The following is an 18,096-nucleotide window of genomic DNA, read 5'->3' as shown; positions in this document are numbered from 1 at the left end:
TGTCCCCACCCATTGGAACTAGATAATCTGAAAGGTGCCTTCCAACCCTGAAAATTCTATGATTCTATGACATGGTTTAGTGTTGGGCTCAATAGAGATAGGGTAACAGTTGGTTGGAATCTTTTTTAAAAGATCAAAGGTCTTTTCCAACCAGAATGGTTCTGTGATGCTATGAAGTTCCCCCAGCCAGAACAAAGCTAAGGCAGACTGGTTTGTCTTCTTCCAGGTGTCTGAGTGAACCCTTGGCTTGTCTGGATGGCTGTGAAGAGCCATAGAAACCCTGTCTCCCTCCCTCCTCCTGAAGGAAAATGAGGGATATCCATTACATTCTCACCATACTGCCTGTTCCCCTGAGGCTGTCCCATTTCCTTGGGCTGGGGAGCCCTGTAGGACAGAAGTCAAGCAGCTGTGATGGACATACTGACTTCTGGCACTCTACCAGCACAACAGCTTAGCTAAATATCTCTGTGTAGTGAGCATACAGTCTCTGTACTTTTATTCTCTTTAATCATGCTTTCAAAGATGATCATAATACCTGTTGTCCTTACAGGACTGAAATGCTAGAGGCAAAACTAAATGAGACTAGAAGTAATCCTAAAAAATCATAAGAAAACCTGATGCATTGTAGAATCTTGTACAAAAGTATCAGAAAACTCTTTTTTCCACTTATTCTAATACAAATATTTATGATCACTGCCTTCATAGAAATTTGAATTATTTCTCTACTTGGTTTGATCTGGGGAGGTTTTTTACTCATATCTATGAAACATTAAGCTTTCAGACATCAGATTTATGATATAATATAGTTCTTCAATAAACCACTAAAGTCAAGGAAAAGTGCTCATATTTCGTTTGGTTTTAAGTACAAATTAATATCATGTGACCAGTTGCTGCTATATCTCTTTAAATTACTTTTTTGCTGGGGAGGCATGGAGCTAAGCAAAGCCTCCCCTCAAGTGACATAATGTTCTTTCCAGACCTCAACAGATGAAAAGACGACTTAATCAAACAATAGTTCAGCTCTTCACAGTTATTTAGGGATGCAGACAGGGAGGTGGATGAATATCAGAGATTGACATACTCTGACATATGCAATAATACCTCCTATTGTTAGTTTGAGTGGAGTTTTTTGGGTTTAAAGCACCCTTAACTATCCTTTATTTCAAACCTTCTGGGCACATCTGCACACATGCAGCATAGGCCTCACCTCTGATTAATCCAAAAGCCTCAGAGAAAGACAGGGAAAGGCAGCAGGAGCAATGCTCGCAGGTGAGAAGATTTCAGAGACAAAGCCAATCAGCCGTGCCTTGTCAGTCCTGCCCCAGGAGAGAAGACAGGTATTCTAAAACTGCCACAGCTGATCAGCCCAGACAGACAGTGAGCTCAGGGAGCTCAGCTGAACACCTCTACTCTAATTAGGCTCATGTCTTTCAGAAACTAAAATCCGGGGAGACACTTTTACAGATGAAAACTCCAACAATTGCCAGGCAATCTCTCTGGCTTGACAAGAACAAAACAAGTGTTAGTTAAAAAAGACTTAATCTAGTGAAAATAGCTTTCCTTTAATGAAACCTAAAAATCTAGAAATCTTCTATCCAAAGCCCATCTAATTTACCTATGTATTTGTAAATATGTATGCTCCGTTTTATTGTCCAGAATAAATATTCCTCTTAGTATTATGCCTGTTTCTTGACAGTGACAAGTATTACCTTTGCACACATGATAAACCCCAGTCTGAACTCATTCCTGTGTTTTAATTTTAGGACTAACAGGTTAACTGGTTTACAAACATTGTAAAATCAAAATGTTGAGGTGTTACAAGGCCAATTTTGCTTTTCCTTATTCCATTAACAAAATCATATGAGAGAAATTATTTCTTTTGCTTTCTTACACCCCAACACACAAGGTCTTATTTACCTCTGCTGAGGCTGCTTTAGGTAGTCCCAAAGTCAAGATGAAAAACCAAAGCAAATATACTCTGTTTCCTGTTAGGCATTATCACAGGTTTTATGTTTTGGAAATAGTGCAGGGTAAATGACAGGGATTTTTTTTTTTTTTTTGGCAAACTGCCACTATTAAGCATGCATGGATAGAGCTCACCTTTTTGGAGATTAGAGGTGAGCAATGACTCTGAAATATGATCCTCAACCAAAGAAAGAGAAGAAATTAGATTTTAACTTACAGAAAAAGAAGAACAAGTCTTTCTTTTCCTCTCCTCATCCTGGATTTCTTGTAAGTCTTACTTTCTAAATTTTTGTATGCTGGAAACCAACAAAGAAGACTCTGCATTTGTTTATCTCCAAAAGATATGTTAAAAGCTAACATTTCAGGGTTTTGTTAACTTTGGCAAAACAATTTTAATTAAAAAAATAATTTTAGGAGTGAAGTTATATTTCTTCCAAATTACATGGATTGCTGGGGCTACAGTAGGCATCCAGGGTGTGTTTCTGCAATAGAACTCATGTCCTGTTTAAGGAGTCAGAAGGACACTAGTCCTGTTAGACAACATAACATGCAGAGATGTTTACTTGTGTTGGTGTTTATTTTATAGACTTGCCCCTTTCCTAAGCTGGCTTATGAGAAGTTCAAACAGTTGGTGTTGACAGCAATGGGAATGCAGTAAAACATGACTCCAGAATTGCTTATAGGACAGCTGGGATATAATGCCACAGCAGCAGCCTGTCTTATTCACTGGCCCAGGAAAAACAAAGACCTCCAGTCATTACAAGGAGGTCCTAAGAAATGACAGAAAATGGGAAAAAACCTCTATAAAATGAGTTGGGATAATGTTATATTTCTTAAGACTTTTAAAACTTCGAGATTTATGATGAGAAAGCAGAACTAAGGTAACACTCCAGTTGGCAAGTTGAATATTTAAAGTAAGTTCTAGAAAACCATTGGTTGTGTCCATAGGGAAGAAAATGGCAGCATTCTTATGACTTTACCCAACTTCTATTCTGCTAACATGAGCCTTCTTTCTCCCTCTTGCCTGAGTCCCATTTTCATGCATAATTCAGCTACAAAAAATGAAAGAAGTAATGCATTCTCATTAGGTTGCTGCCCAAAGCTCTGTGAAAACTAACATTAGCTATGCAGATGGACATAAGCCTCAAACTTTCATCACAGGAGAGAAGCCCAGTGGTTTCAGGATTTCTACACACAAAGGGTGAACCCAAACATGTGTTTCTGAGACAAGTACTGGAACAGGTGTCACTGAAGTATTTTTGCTGAATCCTGCCATGTAATATTCTAAGACTTTATGTGTGTCTCAGGATCTTCTGCTGGCTTATGCTTTAACATCCTGTTTATAAATTTGTATTTTTTTTTTATTATTGCCCAAATATGTCTAGTCATCTGAGTTTTTCTTCAACAACAGCCATTTTCCAGAAAAGGTATATATTGCTGCATGTGTGTTTTATCCTTTAGTCCATCCCAACCAGACCCATGCCATTTTCACAGGTCCACCTTGGATTCCGCACACTTTACATTTTTAGTAAATTCTTGTTCTAATTAAAGAAATAGAGAGTTGCCTTGATTAGACCATAATTTTTAAACTTGAAACACAGTGTAACAGCTCACAGTATACTTTTAGTGACACCCCGTGGCAAAGATGAAGGAATGCCACATTGCAAATTCCATGAGTCAAGCAGCAAAACATGAACAAACGATGCTGCAATTTTTATTAACATCAAAAGTCTCACAAGATTCATTTCACTTCCTCTGACCAGTGTTACAGTGGCCAGCTTCACTTTTGGATTCTGCCAAATGCCTCAAGAGCTGATTTCCCAGTATTTGGAACAGTAAACACATTTTTACAGACAAATTCCACCTGCTTTTTACCCTATGCATTACAGTATAGTTCACACCAGTGAAAAGTTATCAGACTAGATCTAGCAATGTTATGACCATTTCAAAAGGCTTAAAATAATTACCAACATTATTTTTTTTAAATGTGGTAACTCAACCTGCCAAATGCTGATATACATGCCATGTCAGACTCCTTTTACAGTCTGTTTCTCCCACTAATCACCACCAGCACATATCTAGTGATCATTTGTTACTTTCTACACTCACAGTTTAAGACTATGGTAAGGAACTATTATGCTCTTAATGATCCAGTTCTTCATCAGGAAACAACACCAAGCTCACATCTTCATGTCTCGGGACTCCAATAGTGAGGAGGAATGAGAAATAAAAGCATACAATATATTCTTTATGAATACATGTGCACCAGCAAGAGGTATATAGCACATATTTGTCCATATAGATACTACTGTGGATAAAAAATTCTATTAGTAGTGTTGAGCATTAGCAACAGCTCCCGAAGAGGAGTTACAGCCAAAGGCTTTAATAATACTTTAAATCAGTGCACATCTGAGGACAATGCCATACATCTGTAATTAGCTAGAGTTTGTCCATTTCCAGCTTGTTAATGAATTATGCTATTAACATGTAGTTTCTATGTCTTCTAAAATGCCATTTGTCGCTTCTTTATATTTGACAAGGCTCTGTGCATTTCTGTTAACTTGTTCAGTCTCCTTTTGAACTCACAAAAGCTCCAGAACATCCAGTGGCAGGGAATTGCACCACTGGGTCTTGCACTAAGAACGATTCGTTTTATTCACTGTGCATCTGCCTCTTTCTGGCATGAACCCATGCTTCACAGTTACCATGTTGGGAGAGGCAGTAAAGATCAATTCCAACCTACTGTCTTTAACACCACTTACAGTTTTAAAATCTCTTACCATAGAAGGTCTGTTTGTGGGGGTTTTGTTTGTTTTGTTTTTCACAAGGCTGAAGAGTCTTAACATACTTGGCTGCACAGCAGCTGATCATTCTTGCCCCTTCTTGAGATGTGGGCCTATGCCAGTTTCATGAAGTTCATTAAGGCCAAGTGAAAGGTCCTGCACATGGGTCAGGGCAATCCTGAACACAAAAAAAGGGTAGGTGGAGAACAGATTGAAAGTAGACCTGAGAAGGACTTATGGGTGTTGTCTGATGAAAAGCTCAGTGTGAGCTGGTGGTGCACACTTGCAGCCCAGAAAGCCCGCTGTACACTACATCGAAAGAAACGTGGCCACCGGATCAAGGGAGGTGAGTCCCCCCCTTTTAATCTGCTCTGGTGAGATCCCACTTGTAGTACTGTGTCCAGTTCTGGAGCCCTCAACACAAGAAAGCCATGGAGCTGTTCGAGTGAGTCCGAAGGAGGGCCACAAAGATGATCAGAGGGCTGGAGCACCTTTCCTACAAGGACAGGTTGAGAAAATTGTTCAGCCTGGAAAAGGCTGCAGAGAGACCTTATAGTAGCTTTCCTGTACTGGGAGGGAACTACAGGAAAGCTGGGGAGGGGCTTTTTACAAGGCCTTGTAGTGATACAATGAGAGCTTTAAACGGAGAGGGTAGAATTAGATTACATATTATGAAGAAATTCTTTACTGTGTAGGTGATGAGACACTGGCACAAGTTGCCCAGGGAAGTTGTGGCTGCCCCTTCCCTGTAATTGTTCAAGGCAAGGCTGGATGGGCCTTTGAGTAACTTGGTCTAGTAAGAGGTCATGGGCTGGAACAAAATGATCTTTAAGGTCCCTGGCAACCCAAACCACTCTGTGGTTCCATGACTCGGCCTCCCACAGGGGTACCACGCTCCGCTGGCGCTATGAGTAGCAATACCCCCAACACCGCTCACCACCTCAGGACGCCGCTTCCCTCTGTTCTCACCCCAGCGCCACAAGCCGCCTACAGCCCTCCACCACCAGGGTGCGCCGGGTTTCCTGCTTGCCTCCCCTCTCGTCCCCAGCCTCCCCCCGGATCGCAGCCCCACGTCCCGCGTCCGCCCCGGCCTCCCGCCCCAGCACCCCTCACCTCGGGAACCGGAAGCCGCTCCCCCGGCAGCTGCAGGGCCGCCGTGACCGCTTCGCTCCTCCCTGCCGTGAGTAACGATTCACAGCCCGCACGCAGGGCCGGCCGTTGGCTGAGGAGGTGGGGGGGGATCGGAGGACGGGTCCGGGGTCCGGTTCTGCTGCCCTTCGGGGAGCCTTACGGTGAGGAGTGACTGCCGAGGGGAGTCACTGCCTCTCGGGAGGAGCCGCCGTGGTGTACCTGCGCCAAGACTGAAATGGCGCCGGGGTCAGCAGCGAGTGGTGCCGGCTCCCGTGTCTCTGCGGGGTTTGCCCGGACTTTCGGTAGGACTCGTCTCGCCCTCCGGTAGGGCGCTGCAAGCCCCGGGCAGCCAGCGCCTCTCTGGCTCGTCACAGACCCGACAAGTTCCGTGAACTTGTTGGTCCTGTGCTTTCTTACCAGATCAATAGAAAGCAATCCGGAGTACTAAATGCTTAGTAAAATTGTATTCGCATAGCTATTTAGTAAGGGAAAAACACGCATTTTAATTCTGTTTTTTCCTTTGGTCCTTTAAGCACCAAGGACTGCGAGAAGCTACTCTGACAACAGCAGCTGTCTTGTTAAGCATACGTCAGGGTCGAAGGGCGTAATTACTTCAAGAGGAGAAATGCCTTGTAACTTACGTCCGTGGAGGGAGGCACATTGCTGCTTTGGGAAGAGCATGACTGCATCACGATAGCCCCTGGCAGTTTGTTTCTGGCACAGCAGCGGGTTGTGCACTTGCCACATTGAGTTCTACTAGATCAAGTATTCCTTTCGTTTACTGACCAGTTATTAAAACATGGTACTCCAGTCGTCCTTAAAGAACTGCCTTCAGCTATCCTGCATCTTCAGGACCCCAAAAGCTGGTTTCAGAAGCACAACAACTGGAGGCCTCATTATCCAGTCTATTTCTAATGATGTTTACCAAAATCTAGCAGTGGAAGACTGGATCCATGACCACATGAACTTAGAGAACCGGCCTGTCCTTTTCCTTTGGAGAAATTCCCCTGCTGTGGTAATAGGGAGACATCAGAATCCCTGGCAGGAATGCAACCTTAGGCTAATGAGGCAAAAAAATATAAAACTAGCTAGGAGAAGAAGTGGAGGAGGGACAGTTTACCATGACTTAGGCAATATCAATTTGACTTTCTTCACAACAAGAAAAAAATATGAACGAATGGAAAACCTGAAGCTAGTTGTGAAGGCACTGAAAGGCTTGCGTCCCCAGTTAGATGTACACGTCACCGACAGATATGACATCTTGCTAGATAGGCAATACAAAATCTCAGGGACTGCTGCAAAGCTGGGAGGGACAGCTGCTTATCACCACTGTACCTTACTCTGTAACGCAGATAAGTTTGTTCTCTCTTCTGTGCTAACAAGCCCTTATAGAGGGCTAAAAAGCAATGCCACACCTAGTGTGCCTGCCTCAGTGAAAAATCTCTTTGAAGAGGATCCTAGTTTAACATGTGAGATGCTCTTGGATGCTATTGCTGAAGAATATGCTGCACAACACCAAATAGATCATCATATCAGCTTAATAAATCCAGCTGATGAGACTATGCTTCCTGGAATTAATAACAAAATGAAAGAACTGCAAACCTGGGAATGGGTTTATGGAAGAACACCCAAGTTCAGTATTAGTACTTGTTTTAACTTGGTCTATCAAGATTCTGTTCTTGATGTTAAAGTAGACATGGATGTAAAGCATGGAAGGATTGAAGTCTGTAACATTGACCTGCCAGAGCAGTGGCTGCCCCCAGCATTGTGCAGTGAACTGGTGAAGAGCCTTACAGGCAGCAAGTTTTGCCCAAATGAAACCACTGCACTAACAACTACATTACCAAGAGTGTGTCCACAAGACAGTGAGTTGCACAGCAGATGGAATCTGCTATGTGAGAATATGACGATGTTAATGTGACTTGCATTTTGAAAAATTAAGTTTAAACATCTGATGCTTTTTTTCATTTAATTTATTGAAAACAAAACAATTCCACAAGCAGATTTTTTCTGCTATCAGTCATGTTTAATCTGGTACTTTTGCTTAATATTACTTACTAGCAATTAGACTTTATGCTGCCTGCACCCAAGGTTCCCAAACTGTAGGATGCAAGCCACCATAGTAAGCTGTAGCCCTGTATCACTGTGTTGACAGATGACACTGCTGCTTAAACCAGGGGAAAATACTAGTGGCATCCCACACTCTCTTTATCATAGAATGTACAAATGTTATATGCAGATGGACAGGGCAGATGGAAAGCTGCCACTGTGCTGCTGCACTGGATCCCCCAGCCTGCACTCCCCTCTGTGCACATAGTAGCTCAAAGGCTATGTCTCAGCCTGGATGTCCCCCTGGATTCTGGTTTAAAGTCAGTTCTTGCAGAGTACTGGTGACCCTTTTCCCCATCACAAGCAGAGAGTAAGCTAAGATTTATGCTTTATAGGGAATCAGTCCTGCAGTTCCACCATGGATTAGGGCTGCTGTCTACGCATGTGCAAAAGGGGGGTGTGAGGATTACAGGGTTCATTGTGAGGCTTTCTATGATGAGGACAGGAGAGGCAAACTGGGACAGAGGCCATCTGTGCCTCCTTTGTACCTGCACTGCCTGGCACAAAGCCAGGAGTCACTGCAGCCATAGGAACCCGTATCTAAGATAAAAGTGGGAATACGTCCTCCGTATTAGGAAATACGCTTGCAAATACAGATCTAGGAGAAACAGCTTCCTTATGTTACCACTCAGGAAAAGATTTGCTACTGAAAGGCAACAGTGAACTGAAAATGACAGTTTTCCTGTTAAGTAAAAATAATAGCTCAGTATGAAGTAACATTATGAAAGAAAGACTGCATATGTATTTCACTGTTGTTGTCAAATAAGCAGAATGCAATTTTGATCAGGTCAGAACAGAAGCAGTTTATTTCTATACCTGAAGAAGAGAACCCTGCACACCAGTGACAAGAGTGCTGATGGGAACTCTGCCCAAATGAGGCAGCTACAGCGTGCATATACCTTTAAATTATACAACTCTTTCTTCACCAAGCTGCCCTTGAACAATAGAGCTAGTTGCATTGCTAACAGGTGATACACGGATTGTCCTGAAATCCCAACAGCATTTATTACTACCAAAGGGAACTGCAGGAAAATCAGAGGCACGTGAAGTGAATTGAGAAATTACAAGTATTAGGCAAAAAACAGTGTTGCTTTTAATAGGGCGAGATAAATAAGGACCAGTCTGGCCTAAAGAAAGCGAAGGAACAATTATGTTTATGTCCTTCAGGCTGTCCTAATCATGTTTCTGAGGCTGTGGCATGGAGGAAAAGTTGGGTGTAAAGTTAGGGTGACTGAATCCTGCTGTACTTACGGTTAGGTCCATAAGGACTTGCGACTTCCAGCATTTTTGGTGTCCATACAGACAACCTTCAGCTGGAGGTCCAGTCAGGATTTCGAAAGATTGCTTATCTTTTTAAGTGGCTTTGGCAAGGATCAGTTGGCACTCCTCCTAGGTGGAGCAGGACATGCAAATCCAAGTCCTGGCATCAAATTCTGTCTCAGAGTACCTGGAATGCAGTTTTGATGAGGTCAAAACACCAGCAGTTCATTGCCATAGGAGAGAACACAGCAGCAGAGAGCCTCTGCTGATAGGCTCTCTGCTAACTGATGCAGTTACAGAGTTTATGTACTTCTACACTACACAGTTTGTTCCTCCCCAATCTGTCAAATAAGCAGGATGGGGTAAGTAACAGCAGCAACTGAAATTCTTCAGGTAAGGAGCATCTAGACAGTCAGCTTGGGAAGCTCTAGACAGCATCTTTTTATGAATACTTCAGTACTTTGCTAACTAAATTGTGCAGACAATACATTTGCTGCAAATATTAACAAGCAAGTCCTGCCAAGGCATATAAGGTTTAACTGTTACTTGTACACTGTCCTCTTTAAAAGATAGCTGGCTGACCAATTCTCAGTAGGAGGAAATTACACAGCAGGAGTGACCTACCTTTAGCTTAGGACAGCAGCCAGTGGGTGGCAATCCAGCCCCGAACAGTTGCACTGCAGGACTGAACTCAGCTGACTGCAGCAGGGAAGGTGGCTTAAGCTCATCTCCACAGATGATGCCAGGAGGCGTAGTCTTGTCTGCACAATCCAGCTGATGACCTGACTACATTAGCACAAGGCACAGCACCGGAAAGCATGGCCTGGAGTTGGTAAAAAGAACAGCATTCTTAGATTGTTCTGATAATATTTTTTAGCCATTCATTGATTCTCATTTTTCTTCATTAATGGTGTTCCTATTGACTGTGAAGGAACTTGTCAGAGATAAAAGACTTACAGGTAAAAATTGCAGTGCAGCACCAACTGGTACATCACCAAAGGCTTGAGTTGTACATTATGTACTAATACTGCATATCCATGAGATGTGCAAGGAAAGCCATAGCCTTAGCTGCCAAATTAAGTCTATTTGGAAAACAGAGAAAACATTCTAGCGATGAACAGGCAAGAGGGGAGAAGGTCATGCTTGCCTCTTGTAGTATTTGTAGAGGAACACATCATAGGGGCTTACTGCTAGAACAGAGAGGCATATTGTATTACAAAATGCAGAAAGCATAAATTTTTTAATTTTGATTTCCAATTCAGTACTGAAATTTAAAGTTGATCTAAAGAAATTTAAAGTGGCTTTTTATTTTGCTACTGCATGTCTGAAATTGCTGGACTGGGTTAAAAGATCCAAAGCTTCACATAAGGAAGCGTACTGAATTTATAGTGAACCTTGTCCCAAACACAGCTGATCTGTAAGGCCTTACCCAGCTTCCTTGAGTTAGTGCAGAGAAGAATTGAAACAGATGACTAAAACTACAAATAATAAAAAATAACCTTTATTCCCATTAAAAATAGGCATATATTATACACAACTGAATAAAATTGACAACAGTGATTAGAAACCTAGTATCACAGCAGCAAGCCAGGGAGCTTTTATGGAATGTCTGGGGGGAGGAATGAGCATACATTTTCTATGGCACGTGTTATTGGAAAAAACTGAAAGCTTTGGAAACATTGGAAGCTGAGACATCATTATGCAGAAAGATAAAGGCGGCGCTGGCATTGTGACCCATAGAAGAAGGCAAAGGCCAGCTCTGTTTCTTCTTGATAGCTGTGGAATACTTTTGTTGCCTTAGAGGCAAAAGAATAGCAGCATTAGATGAACAAGGCAAAATAAGAATAAAGCAATTAAGAAAAAAAAAAAAAAGATAATGGGATACACTAGGCATCAGGAAAAAGAAAGAGGAGAGAAGAAGTTCTAGCAATGAGCATACTACTAGAATATTGCATTCCAGGATGCAGAAAGTGTAAGGCACCTGTCAATCCAGAAGCTGAAAATATTTTGATGGGATTTGCAAAAGAGGCCACTGCCTGTTCTTCATGTCAAAATATACGACTTTGCCATACTCTTGCTGACAATGATCAAGAACTCTTGTATAAGAAAAAGCAGCAACAGCTCAGGTGATGCCTTCTGGTTCCCAAAGGATTTAGAAAGACAAGGAACAGACTTTTTTTTTTCCAATTAGCATATTCCTTAGAATCATTATTAACAAGAAAGTTTCAAGGTATACAACTTCTGGAATAATTTAAAAATAAATTATTTTTTCAGAGTGCTATCTTAGTAGCAAGGAATTAGCTTACTGCAGTTCAGACTGGACTGACTAGCTAGAAGGGCATTAAACTTGCAAGTCAGGGAAAAAGATTGGGAAAAGATCATAGAACCTTTCCACACCTAATGGCAAAGGATGGAAATCAGGAATGTGACCATACATCACAGAGCATAAAAACCTACAGCAGTGACAGTGACAGTGAAAAGAACACAGCTGTTTGCATCCTTTCCAGCCCAAAATCCATCATACAGAGAGACATCAGGCAACCCTTAAGCATCTGTCTAGTGAACAATACAATATTTTTATGCAAGGAGCTTGGCAAATAGAATTTGTCAAATTAGATTTGGGGTTACTAGTAAAGTCTGTGAAATCAAGTATTACAGATTGAGCAAAACTCAGCAGAACAGTAGTCATGACTGGAATTCAGGAATTATAGGAAATAAATAAGTCTGCTTATAAAAGAGGACATGTAGCAGACCAGCTTCAAATGTCTGTGAGGTGGTCAATTAAAAATATAAAGAAAAAAATTTGCTCGAGACAAAATTAATTGCAAAAGCAGCTATGACAGTAAAGAGGCCTTTGAGAGACAGTACTGAGGATCTGTTATAAAATCAAGATCAAATTAATTCAGATTATGGGAGAAGTACAGTGGAGTAAATGTACTTAAACCTGTAGATTATGAAAGCTGTGATGGAGTAAGTACTTCAAAGAGTTGCTTTTGAGGGTGGGCAGTTGGACTCAAGCAGCATCTCCCAGTCTTACATTTTTTTGCTTATAAAAACACTCATTAAAAGCAGTCATATCTGATCACGCTTTCTTTGTATGCTTAGTATGGAAGATATCCACTGTTGTCTCATGACAAGGTCGCAAGTCCAAGTCACAGTATCCAATGCTGTAACGACCCTGCAGAAATTAATAGAATTGACATGATGAACACAGAATGAGCTCTTCTACAACTTAAGAGGCCAAAGCATTCTTACCTGTGGTTTCTTAAAATAATCAAGACCCCTTCCAATCTTAATCATCCATCCATTGTTGAATCTGTTTTAAAAATTCACAAATTTGAGTACTGCATGTTAAATTATATAGCATAAATTATATAGCATAGTTACATTCACATGATGCACAAACTCCTTGTTTCAGTCACAATTATTTCCTAGCATAGCCAATACCTGTATAAACCATGGAAGACACTGCTCCTGTCTAAAAAGAGTTCTACTATTACATTCATGGTTAGAAAACATGAAACTACAGGGGGCTTTTGATTTTTTATTTTAGCCAATGATGGCCACTGACTACAGCTGTAATTAGAAATTGTCTTAAAAGTTAAGGTTAAATTGTTTGACTTCAACTAACTGGCATTTGCCAATATTTTATACCACCCACCTAATTTCTCGATCATGTAATGAAGATGAAAATGCAATATTCAGTGTTATTCCGTAATTCATCAATGATTGTTTTATTTCTTCCAAGCCACTTATCTGCTGACTCTTCCCACAACCCTGTTAAAAGTAAAAGAAAGGAAAAGTAATATGATAGAGCTTTTTTTTTTTTTAAACATATATTCTACTTCTGGTCACATCTTTCTAAAGTCACCTATAAAGCCTTTTTAGTAGTAATTTAAACCAAAAGAAAGTAAATTGAGTGATGGCAGATTTGCAGATTCAAAGACAGTATAAAAACCAGACAGACTACAGGTACACCTGTCAAGGGATGTGGAGGAAGAGCTGACTTCAAAAGTAGATACGAATTACTGTTTAAGCCAAAGTAAATGCAGTGCAAGCTTGAGAGGTTTCAGCTCATCAAACTTTAATAAAAATATTTTTTCCATTCAAGATGCTGCCTAGCAAGAACTCATGAGAATTATCAAAAAACTCAGCACTTAGACAATTACCTAAGTTCAGCTATTTTTATTTTTCTCTTTAATCTGTGTTTTCTACTGAAGGCCTTAGAGCCTCAGTCTAACAAGAACAAATCTGTATTTCAAAAAATAAGTATTTTGTGTGTCTATATATATATTTGTATGTGGTATCACCTATAAATCACCTAGGAGGAAATAGAAACCAAAGTTGAGATACTTACTTCATCATAGGAAGTGAGGAGGTGGATTGTTTTCACTTTGCATGGCCCCTTAACTAGCATCTCGCAGAATCGTAGGAAGTTATACAACTGTAAAATTTTTATTTAATTTAGCAACTTGGAATTTTTTAGTAGTGACATCCGTGTCAGTTACGCTGAATATCTACTTGCCTGATGAACAGATCTAATATATGGGTCCTCCACCCAAACTTCAGAAACAATTTCAGTCAGGTACTCTTGGAAAAGTTTTTCATAGCTGAAACCCGTTGCATTTGCCTCTATCCTGATCTGTTTATGATACTTGCCATCTGAAAAGAAGTCTTATTTTTCAGTAAAGGTCATGACATAGTTCCCGTGTTAACCACCTCGCCCATAAAATGCTCACTTAACAATAGGTGTTTAAACGCAAAGGGATACGCCACAGCTCCATACCTCGTTTTTCTTTTTCAATGTGCTTTTTAATGTCTTCAGCTCTGGTCATGTACTCAGATATTTTCTGCCGGAAACGTTGCTTTTTGGACTCATCTTTGGTGGCTGTGGATCAGAAGCAGACATGCCGGTTCTCCCGGAGACAGGAGAGGCGCGGGGGCCTGATCCCTTCCCGGCCCCTTCTCTCCCGAGGAGAGAACGCCAGCTTTCCTCTCCCTCCCCGGGAGGCGATGGGCTACCGGGGCCGGTCCTCGGCCCCAAACACGCCTCGTTTCTCCTCAAAACCACCCCTGGCTGGCGGTTTCCCACAGCCAACCGCCCCAACGGCTGCAGCCAACGGCTGCCAACCGCCCCTCGCCCGCCTGGTACCTTTCACCGCCTGCAGCAGGAGGTCGATGCCCTCCTGGTAGCACACCAGCGACTCCTGGAAACGAGACGCCAGGTCCAGCTCCACCGCCCGCTTCACCGTCTCCGCCCCGGCACGCTCCAGCGCCGCGGTGCCATCACCCCCGGCCCGCGACATGGGAGCCACGCCGGGGACGGAGACTGGGACAGGGGCCACGGAGGCGGGGGGGGGTGGGGGGAGAGGATGGAGAGGGTGTTTTGGGGGAGTGGTGGTGTGGTGGGTATTACTGCGCCTGCGCTCCGCCTCATCGGCTGCTGGGGAATAGAAACCACCGCGGAGGAGGAGGAGGGAAAGGGGAGTGTGCCGCGCTCTTGTCCTTCCGCAGCCGCGGAACTGAAGTGCCGTGGCCTTGGTGCCTGGGCGGAAGGCAGAGCGTCGAGATGGCGGCTGGGGCGGTGGGTAGTGTGGGCCTGGGGCACGTAACCCATTAGAAGGTTGTGGCCCGGGTTGGGGTAATGTTGGGCCCGGGGTGGGTGGAGCTGAACGCGGTACTTGGCGCCGCGGCTCTGGCTGTATTCGCTCCGTCTGGTGCTGAGGTGGCGGGGGCCTCTCCCGTGAGGCGACGAGGGGTGGTGGGGAGCGGGCCCTGCCGGAGCCCTGTAGCCGCTGCTGAGGGGGGAAAGGAGAGAGGGGTTAGAGTCGGTTACGGGTGGCTCGGACTTGACGCTGCTGCGAACTTCTGTCCCCTCGGAGCGCCACGGCCGCAGAGCCCCGTCGGTGTCCCTTGAGGAGGCTGCGGCTGTTGGAAAGGCCGAGGGGCCTGTGGCGCCCGTTGTCAGCACAGTGTGGTTTTCAACCTTTGGGAGATGTCGTACACGCAGGATATGTGCGATGAGAGTCTTAGCGGTAGTGTGATCTGTTTGCAAGTACGAAGAGCTATAAGGGAAGTGCAGACAAGTTATGCCCTCTCTTTGCAGGTGCTGGGGAAGAGGATGGTGTCCGCAGTGTGGGCTCGTTGTCTCTTCACCAGGTCGAGAATTCCAGACTGGGTATGTGCTTCAGTAATTGAGAAGCTACTACAGGCATTAACGTGCTTAATTCTGTGCTTTCTGTGGTATCGCATATTCTAGAAACTGTGAGATGAGCAGGTTCATGGTGCACTGGGTAAAGGGCAGGTCTCCAAGTGTTGTAGAGAATGGAGCTACATCTTCCTGGCAACTGGTCACCAGTGCTGTTGGGTCTCAGGGCTCAAATCTAAGGGGCAGTTGCTCAAAGCCTTATCCAACCTGGCCTTGAACACCTCTAAGGAGAGGACGTCCACAGCTTCTCTAGGCAGTCTCTTCCAGAGTCTCACCAGTTTGTACTAAATAACTTCTTCCTAATATCCAGTCTAAACCTCTTATCTTTAAGTTTAAAACCATTTCCTCTTGTCGTGTCACTGGACACTCTTATGAAAAGTCATCCTCTGGTCTTTCTGGAGGTTCCCTTCAAATATTGGAAGGCAGCTATTAGTTACCCCTGGAGTCTTCTCTTCTTCAAGCTGAACAGTCCCAGCTTCCTCAGGCTCTTCTTGTAGCAGAGGTGTTGCACCCCCTGGATCATCCTTGTGGCCCTTGTCTGACCTCTTTCCAACAGGTCTGCATCCTTATGGCAGGGACACCAAAACTGGATGCAGTATTCGAGGTGGGGTCTCACAGGTGGAGAACAGAAGGGGAGAATTGCCTCTCTTGAGGTGATCTGCTGGCCACGCTCCTCTTGATGCATCCTAGGTTGCACCTGAGCTCCATGAGTGCACTGCCAGCTCATGTTGAGCTTCTCATCACTCAACACCCTCAGGTCCTTCTCTTCAGGGCTACTCTCAGCCCACTCTGTAGTTGTAGCCTTGGATTAATTTGACCCAGATGCTAGACCTTGCACTTGGCCTTGTTGAACCTCGTGCACTTTGCACTGGCCCATGTCTCAAACCTGTTAAGGTCCCTCTGGATGGCATTCCTTCCCTCAAGTGAATCCACTGCAGCACACAGCTTGTGTCATTGGCAAACTTACTGAGGATGCACTCAATGCCATTGTCTGTGTCTCTGACAAAGTCATTAAACAGTACTGGTCTGTCTACTGTCAGTTGACTCTCTTCCTTACATTAATTCTTAAAGCCTTAAGCTGTTCAGAAGCTAAGCAGAGGCTCTTCAATGAGGTGCATGTGAATTAAGTGTTTTGCTGGTGTATGAAATTGCATTTGCATGTTTTAATCAGCAAAGCATTATAAAAATATTTTTGTCTTAATGTTTTTATGTTGGTGCTTTGACCTGAAAAGAAAGATGGTTAAACATGTAGGAAATTTACTAAGGTTGAACTGAGTTTAGAGAGTTAACTATAATCAGATATTTAGGAAAAAAACCTCTGTTTTTATTAATTTCTTATTCTAGGTAATTCAGCCACGGCCTGGAGATCATGAAAAGTATGGAGGTGACCCTGAGCAGCCCCACCAAATCCATGTTATTACTAGAATAAAAAGTGTAATCGGTCGCCCATATTGGGAAAAGAAGATAATACATGATCTGGGACTGGATAAAGTATGATTGTTGTTCCTTATACTTATTTTGTATATCAGAAATATAGAAACCTAGGGTAGAACTAAGATGATGGGTTTTTTTTTAAGGACCTCATTTTTTTAGTCACGAAAGTTGGCTTGCTTTACAGCTGCTATAAATGTTATTGAGAAATTGATGATGTGTTTCAGAGGTGAGAGGAACATTAATGGCAAGTGTCCTTTTAGTAGGAATTCAGAATATGGAGAAATTCAGAGTATGGAGAAATTTATCTGAAGATTTCTGCTAAAACAGTAAAAGTAGATTTGTAAATAATTGAATTCAGTTTCCCTTGTGGGTCACATTATTTGCGTATCTGCAATATTTAATAAGAATCAGTTATTAATGGAATGGCTTTCAAATCCAAGATTTTTAAGCTTGTGTCAAATATGTGTTTATCCAGATTTTTTTGGCCAACTGCACATGGTGCAAAGATTCATCTACTTGGTATTGTATTACTGAGAAAATATGTGCTTGGTCAATTCAAGATCTTACTGAAGAAAGTGGCCTTACCTCTGAACTCTTTGTGTTTACATTTATAGTATTTTTTAGCAGCTGGAAAAAATTTAATAATGTGATAATGTAATGGGAATAAAGATAAATTTGTCATTTTACTGGAATCAAATTGGGTCAAGTTTTTATTTCATATTTTTGTAGATGTTCTTGATGCATTACATTTCTATATGTTATATTTGCAAATGTGGCTTATGTTTTTACTGATAGTGTGAAAAGTTTAGTGAACAGAGATTTGGGATTCGGTGATGCATTTGTAAAACCTGTTCTGTCCTTTAAATAGGCACATCAGCCAAGACTGCACAAAAATATTCCTTCTGTGAATTCCAAACTGAAAGTTGTTAAACATCTGATAAGGTTTGTTAAATATCTGTTTAATTTGGAACACTAAATGTGACTTTCTTCTAGTCACAGGAGTTCACTAAGCAGTCTCTTTTGCCAGCAGAATACAGCCACTGAAGCTGCCTTATGGATTGCCAACAGAAGAAGAAATGTCAGACACATTTCTTACAAGCAAGGGAGAACTTGTGATTAAACAGCGTCTGAAACCTGTGGAGCAGAAAGCAATTGAGTCGTAAGGCGTGCTGGTTGGATTTATAAAATAAATAATTTAACTCCTGA

At 42.5% G+C, this 18,096-nt stretch overlaps 3 protein-coding genes and 1 long non-coding RNA gene across 8 annotated transcripts; 2 read left to right on the top strand and 2 right to left on the bottom strand.

The window, feature by feature from the left end:
* Nucleotides 1–4,330: 4,330 nt before the first annotated feature.
* On the bottom strand, nucleotides 4,331–5,833 carry LOC139796921 (uncharacterized). The gene is made up of 2 exons (XR_011726208.1): nucleotides 5,686–5,833; nucleotides 4,331–5,244 (listed from the first exon to the last, which is right to left on the bottom strand). It is a non-coding gene; the product is annotated as an uncharacterized lncRNA (long non-coding RNA).
* Nucleotides 5,834–5,845: 12 nt separating this feature from the next.
* On the top strand, nucleotides 5,846–18,096 carry MRPL30 (mitochondrial ribosomal protein L30). Its single transcript, XM_071745460.1, has 5 exons — nucleotides 5,846–5,928; nucleotides 15,355–15,426; nucleotides 16,801–16,947; nucleotides 17,759–17,832; nucleotides 17,921–18,096. Exons 2-5 carry the CDS (start codon nucleotides 15,370–15,372, stop codon nucleotides 18,051–18,053), a joined length of 411 nt encoding a protein of 136 aa, XP_071601561.1. The 5' UTR covers nucleotides 5,846–5,928; nucleotides 15,355–15,369; the 3' UTR covers nucleotides 18,054–18,096.
* Nucleotides 5,865–7,909, top strand: LIPT1 (lipoyltransferase 1). The gene is made up of 2 exons (XM_071745410.1): nucleotides 5,865–6,181; nucleotides 6,413–7,909. Exon 2 carries the CDS (start codon nucleotides 6,679–6,681, stop codon nucleotides 7,798–7,800), a length of 1,122 nt encoding a protein of 373 aa, XP_071601511.1. The 5' UTR covers nucleotides 5,865–6,181; nucleotides 6,413–6,678; the 3' UTR covers nucleotides 7,801–7,909.
* MITD1 (microtubule interacting and trafficking domain containing 1) lies at nucleotides 8,766–14,667 on the bottom strand. Of its 5 annotated transcripts, none has more exons than XR_011726199.1 (8): nucleotides 14,401–14,604; nucleotides 14,035–14,136; nucleotides 13,774–13,922; nucleotides 13,606–13,692; nucleotides 12,910–13,025; nucleotides 12,504–12,564; nucleotides 9,873–10,071; nucleotides 8,766–9,435 (listed from the first exon to the last, which is right to left on the bottom strand). XR_011726199.1 is itself a non-coding variant. In XM_071745421.1 (7 exons), the coding sequence occupies exons 1-7, from the start codon at nucleotides 14,552–14,554 to the stop codon at nucleotides 9,973–9,975; spliced, it is 768 nt and encodes a 255-aa protein (XP_071601522.1). In that variant the 5' UTR covers nucleotides 14,555–14,604; the 3' UTR covers nucleotides 8,766–9,972. The 5 variants fall into 5 exon arrangements, 3 of the variants coding, with proteins under 3 accessions (XP_071601522.1, XP_071601547.1, XP_071601533.1); XR_011726206.1 differs by having other exon boundaries at nucleotides 13,774–13,910; nucleotides 14,401–14,603; XM_071745421.1 differs by having other exon boundaries at nucleotides 8,766–10,071.

This window comes from Heliangelus exortis, chromosome 1, assembly GCF_036169615.1.
Source record: "Heliangelus exortis chromosome 1, bHelExo1.hap1, whole genome shotgun sequence".
Taxonomy (NCBI): Eukaryota; Metazoa; Chordata; class Aves; order Apodiformes; family Trochilidae; genus Heliangelus; species Heliangelus exortis.
This window is presented reverse-complemented; position numbering and strand designations above follow the sequence as displayed.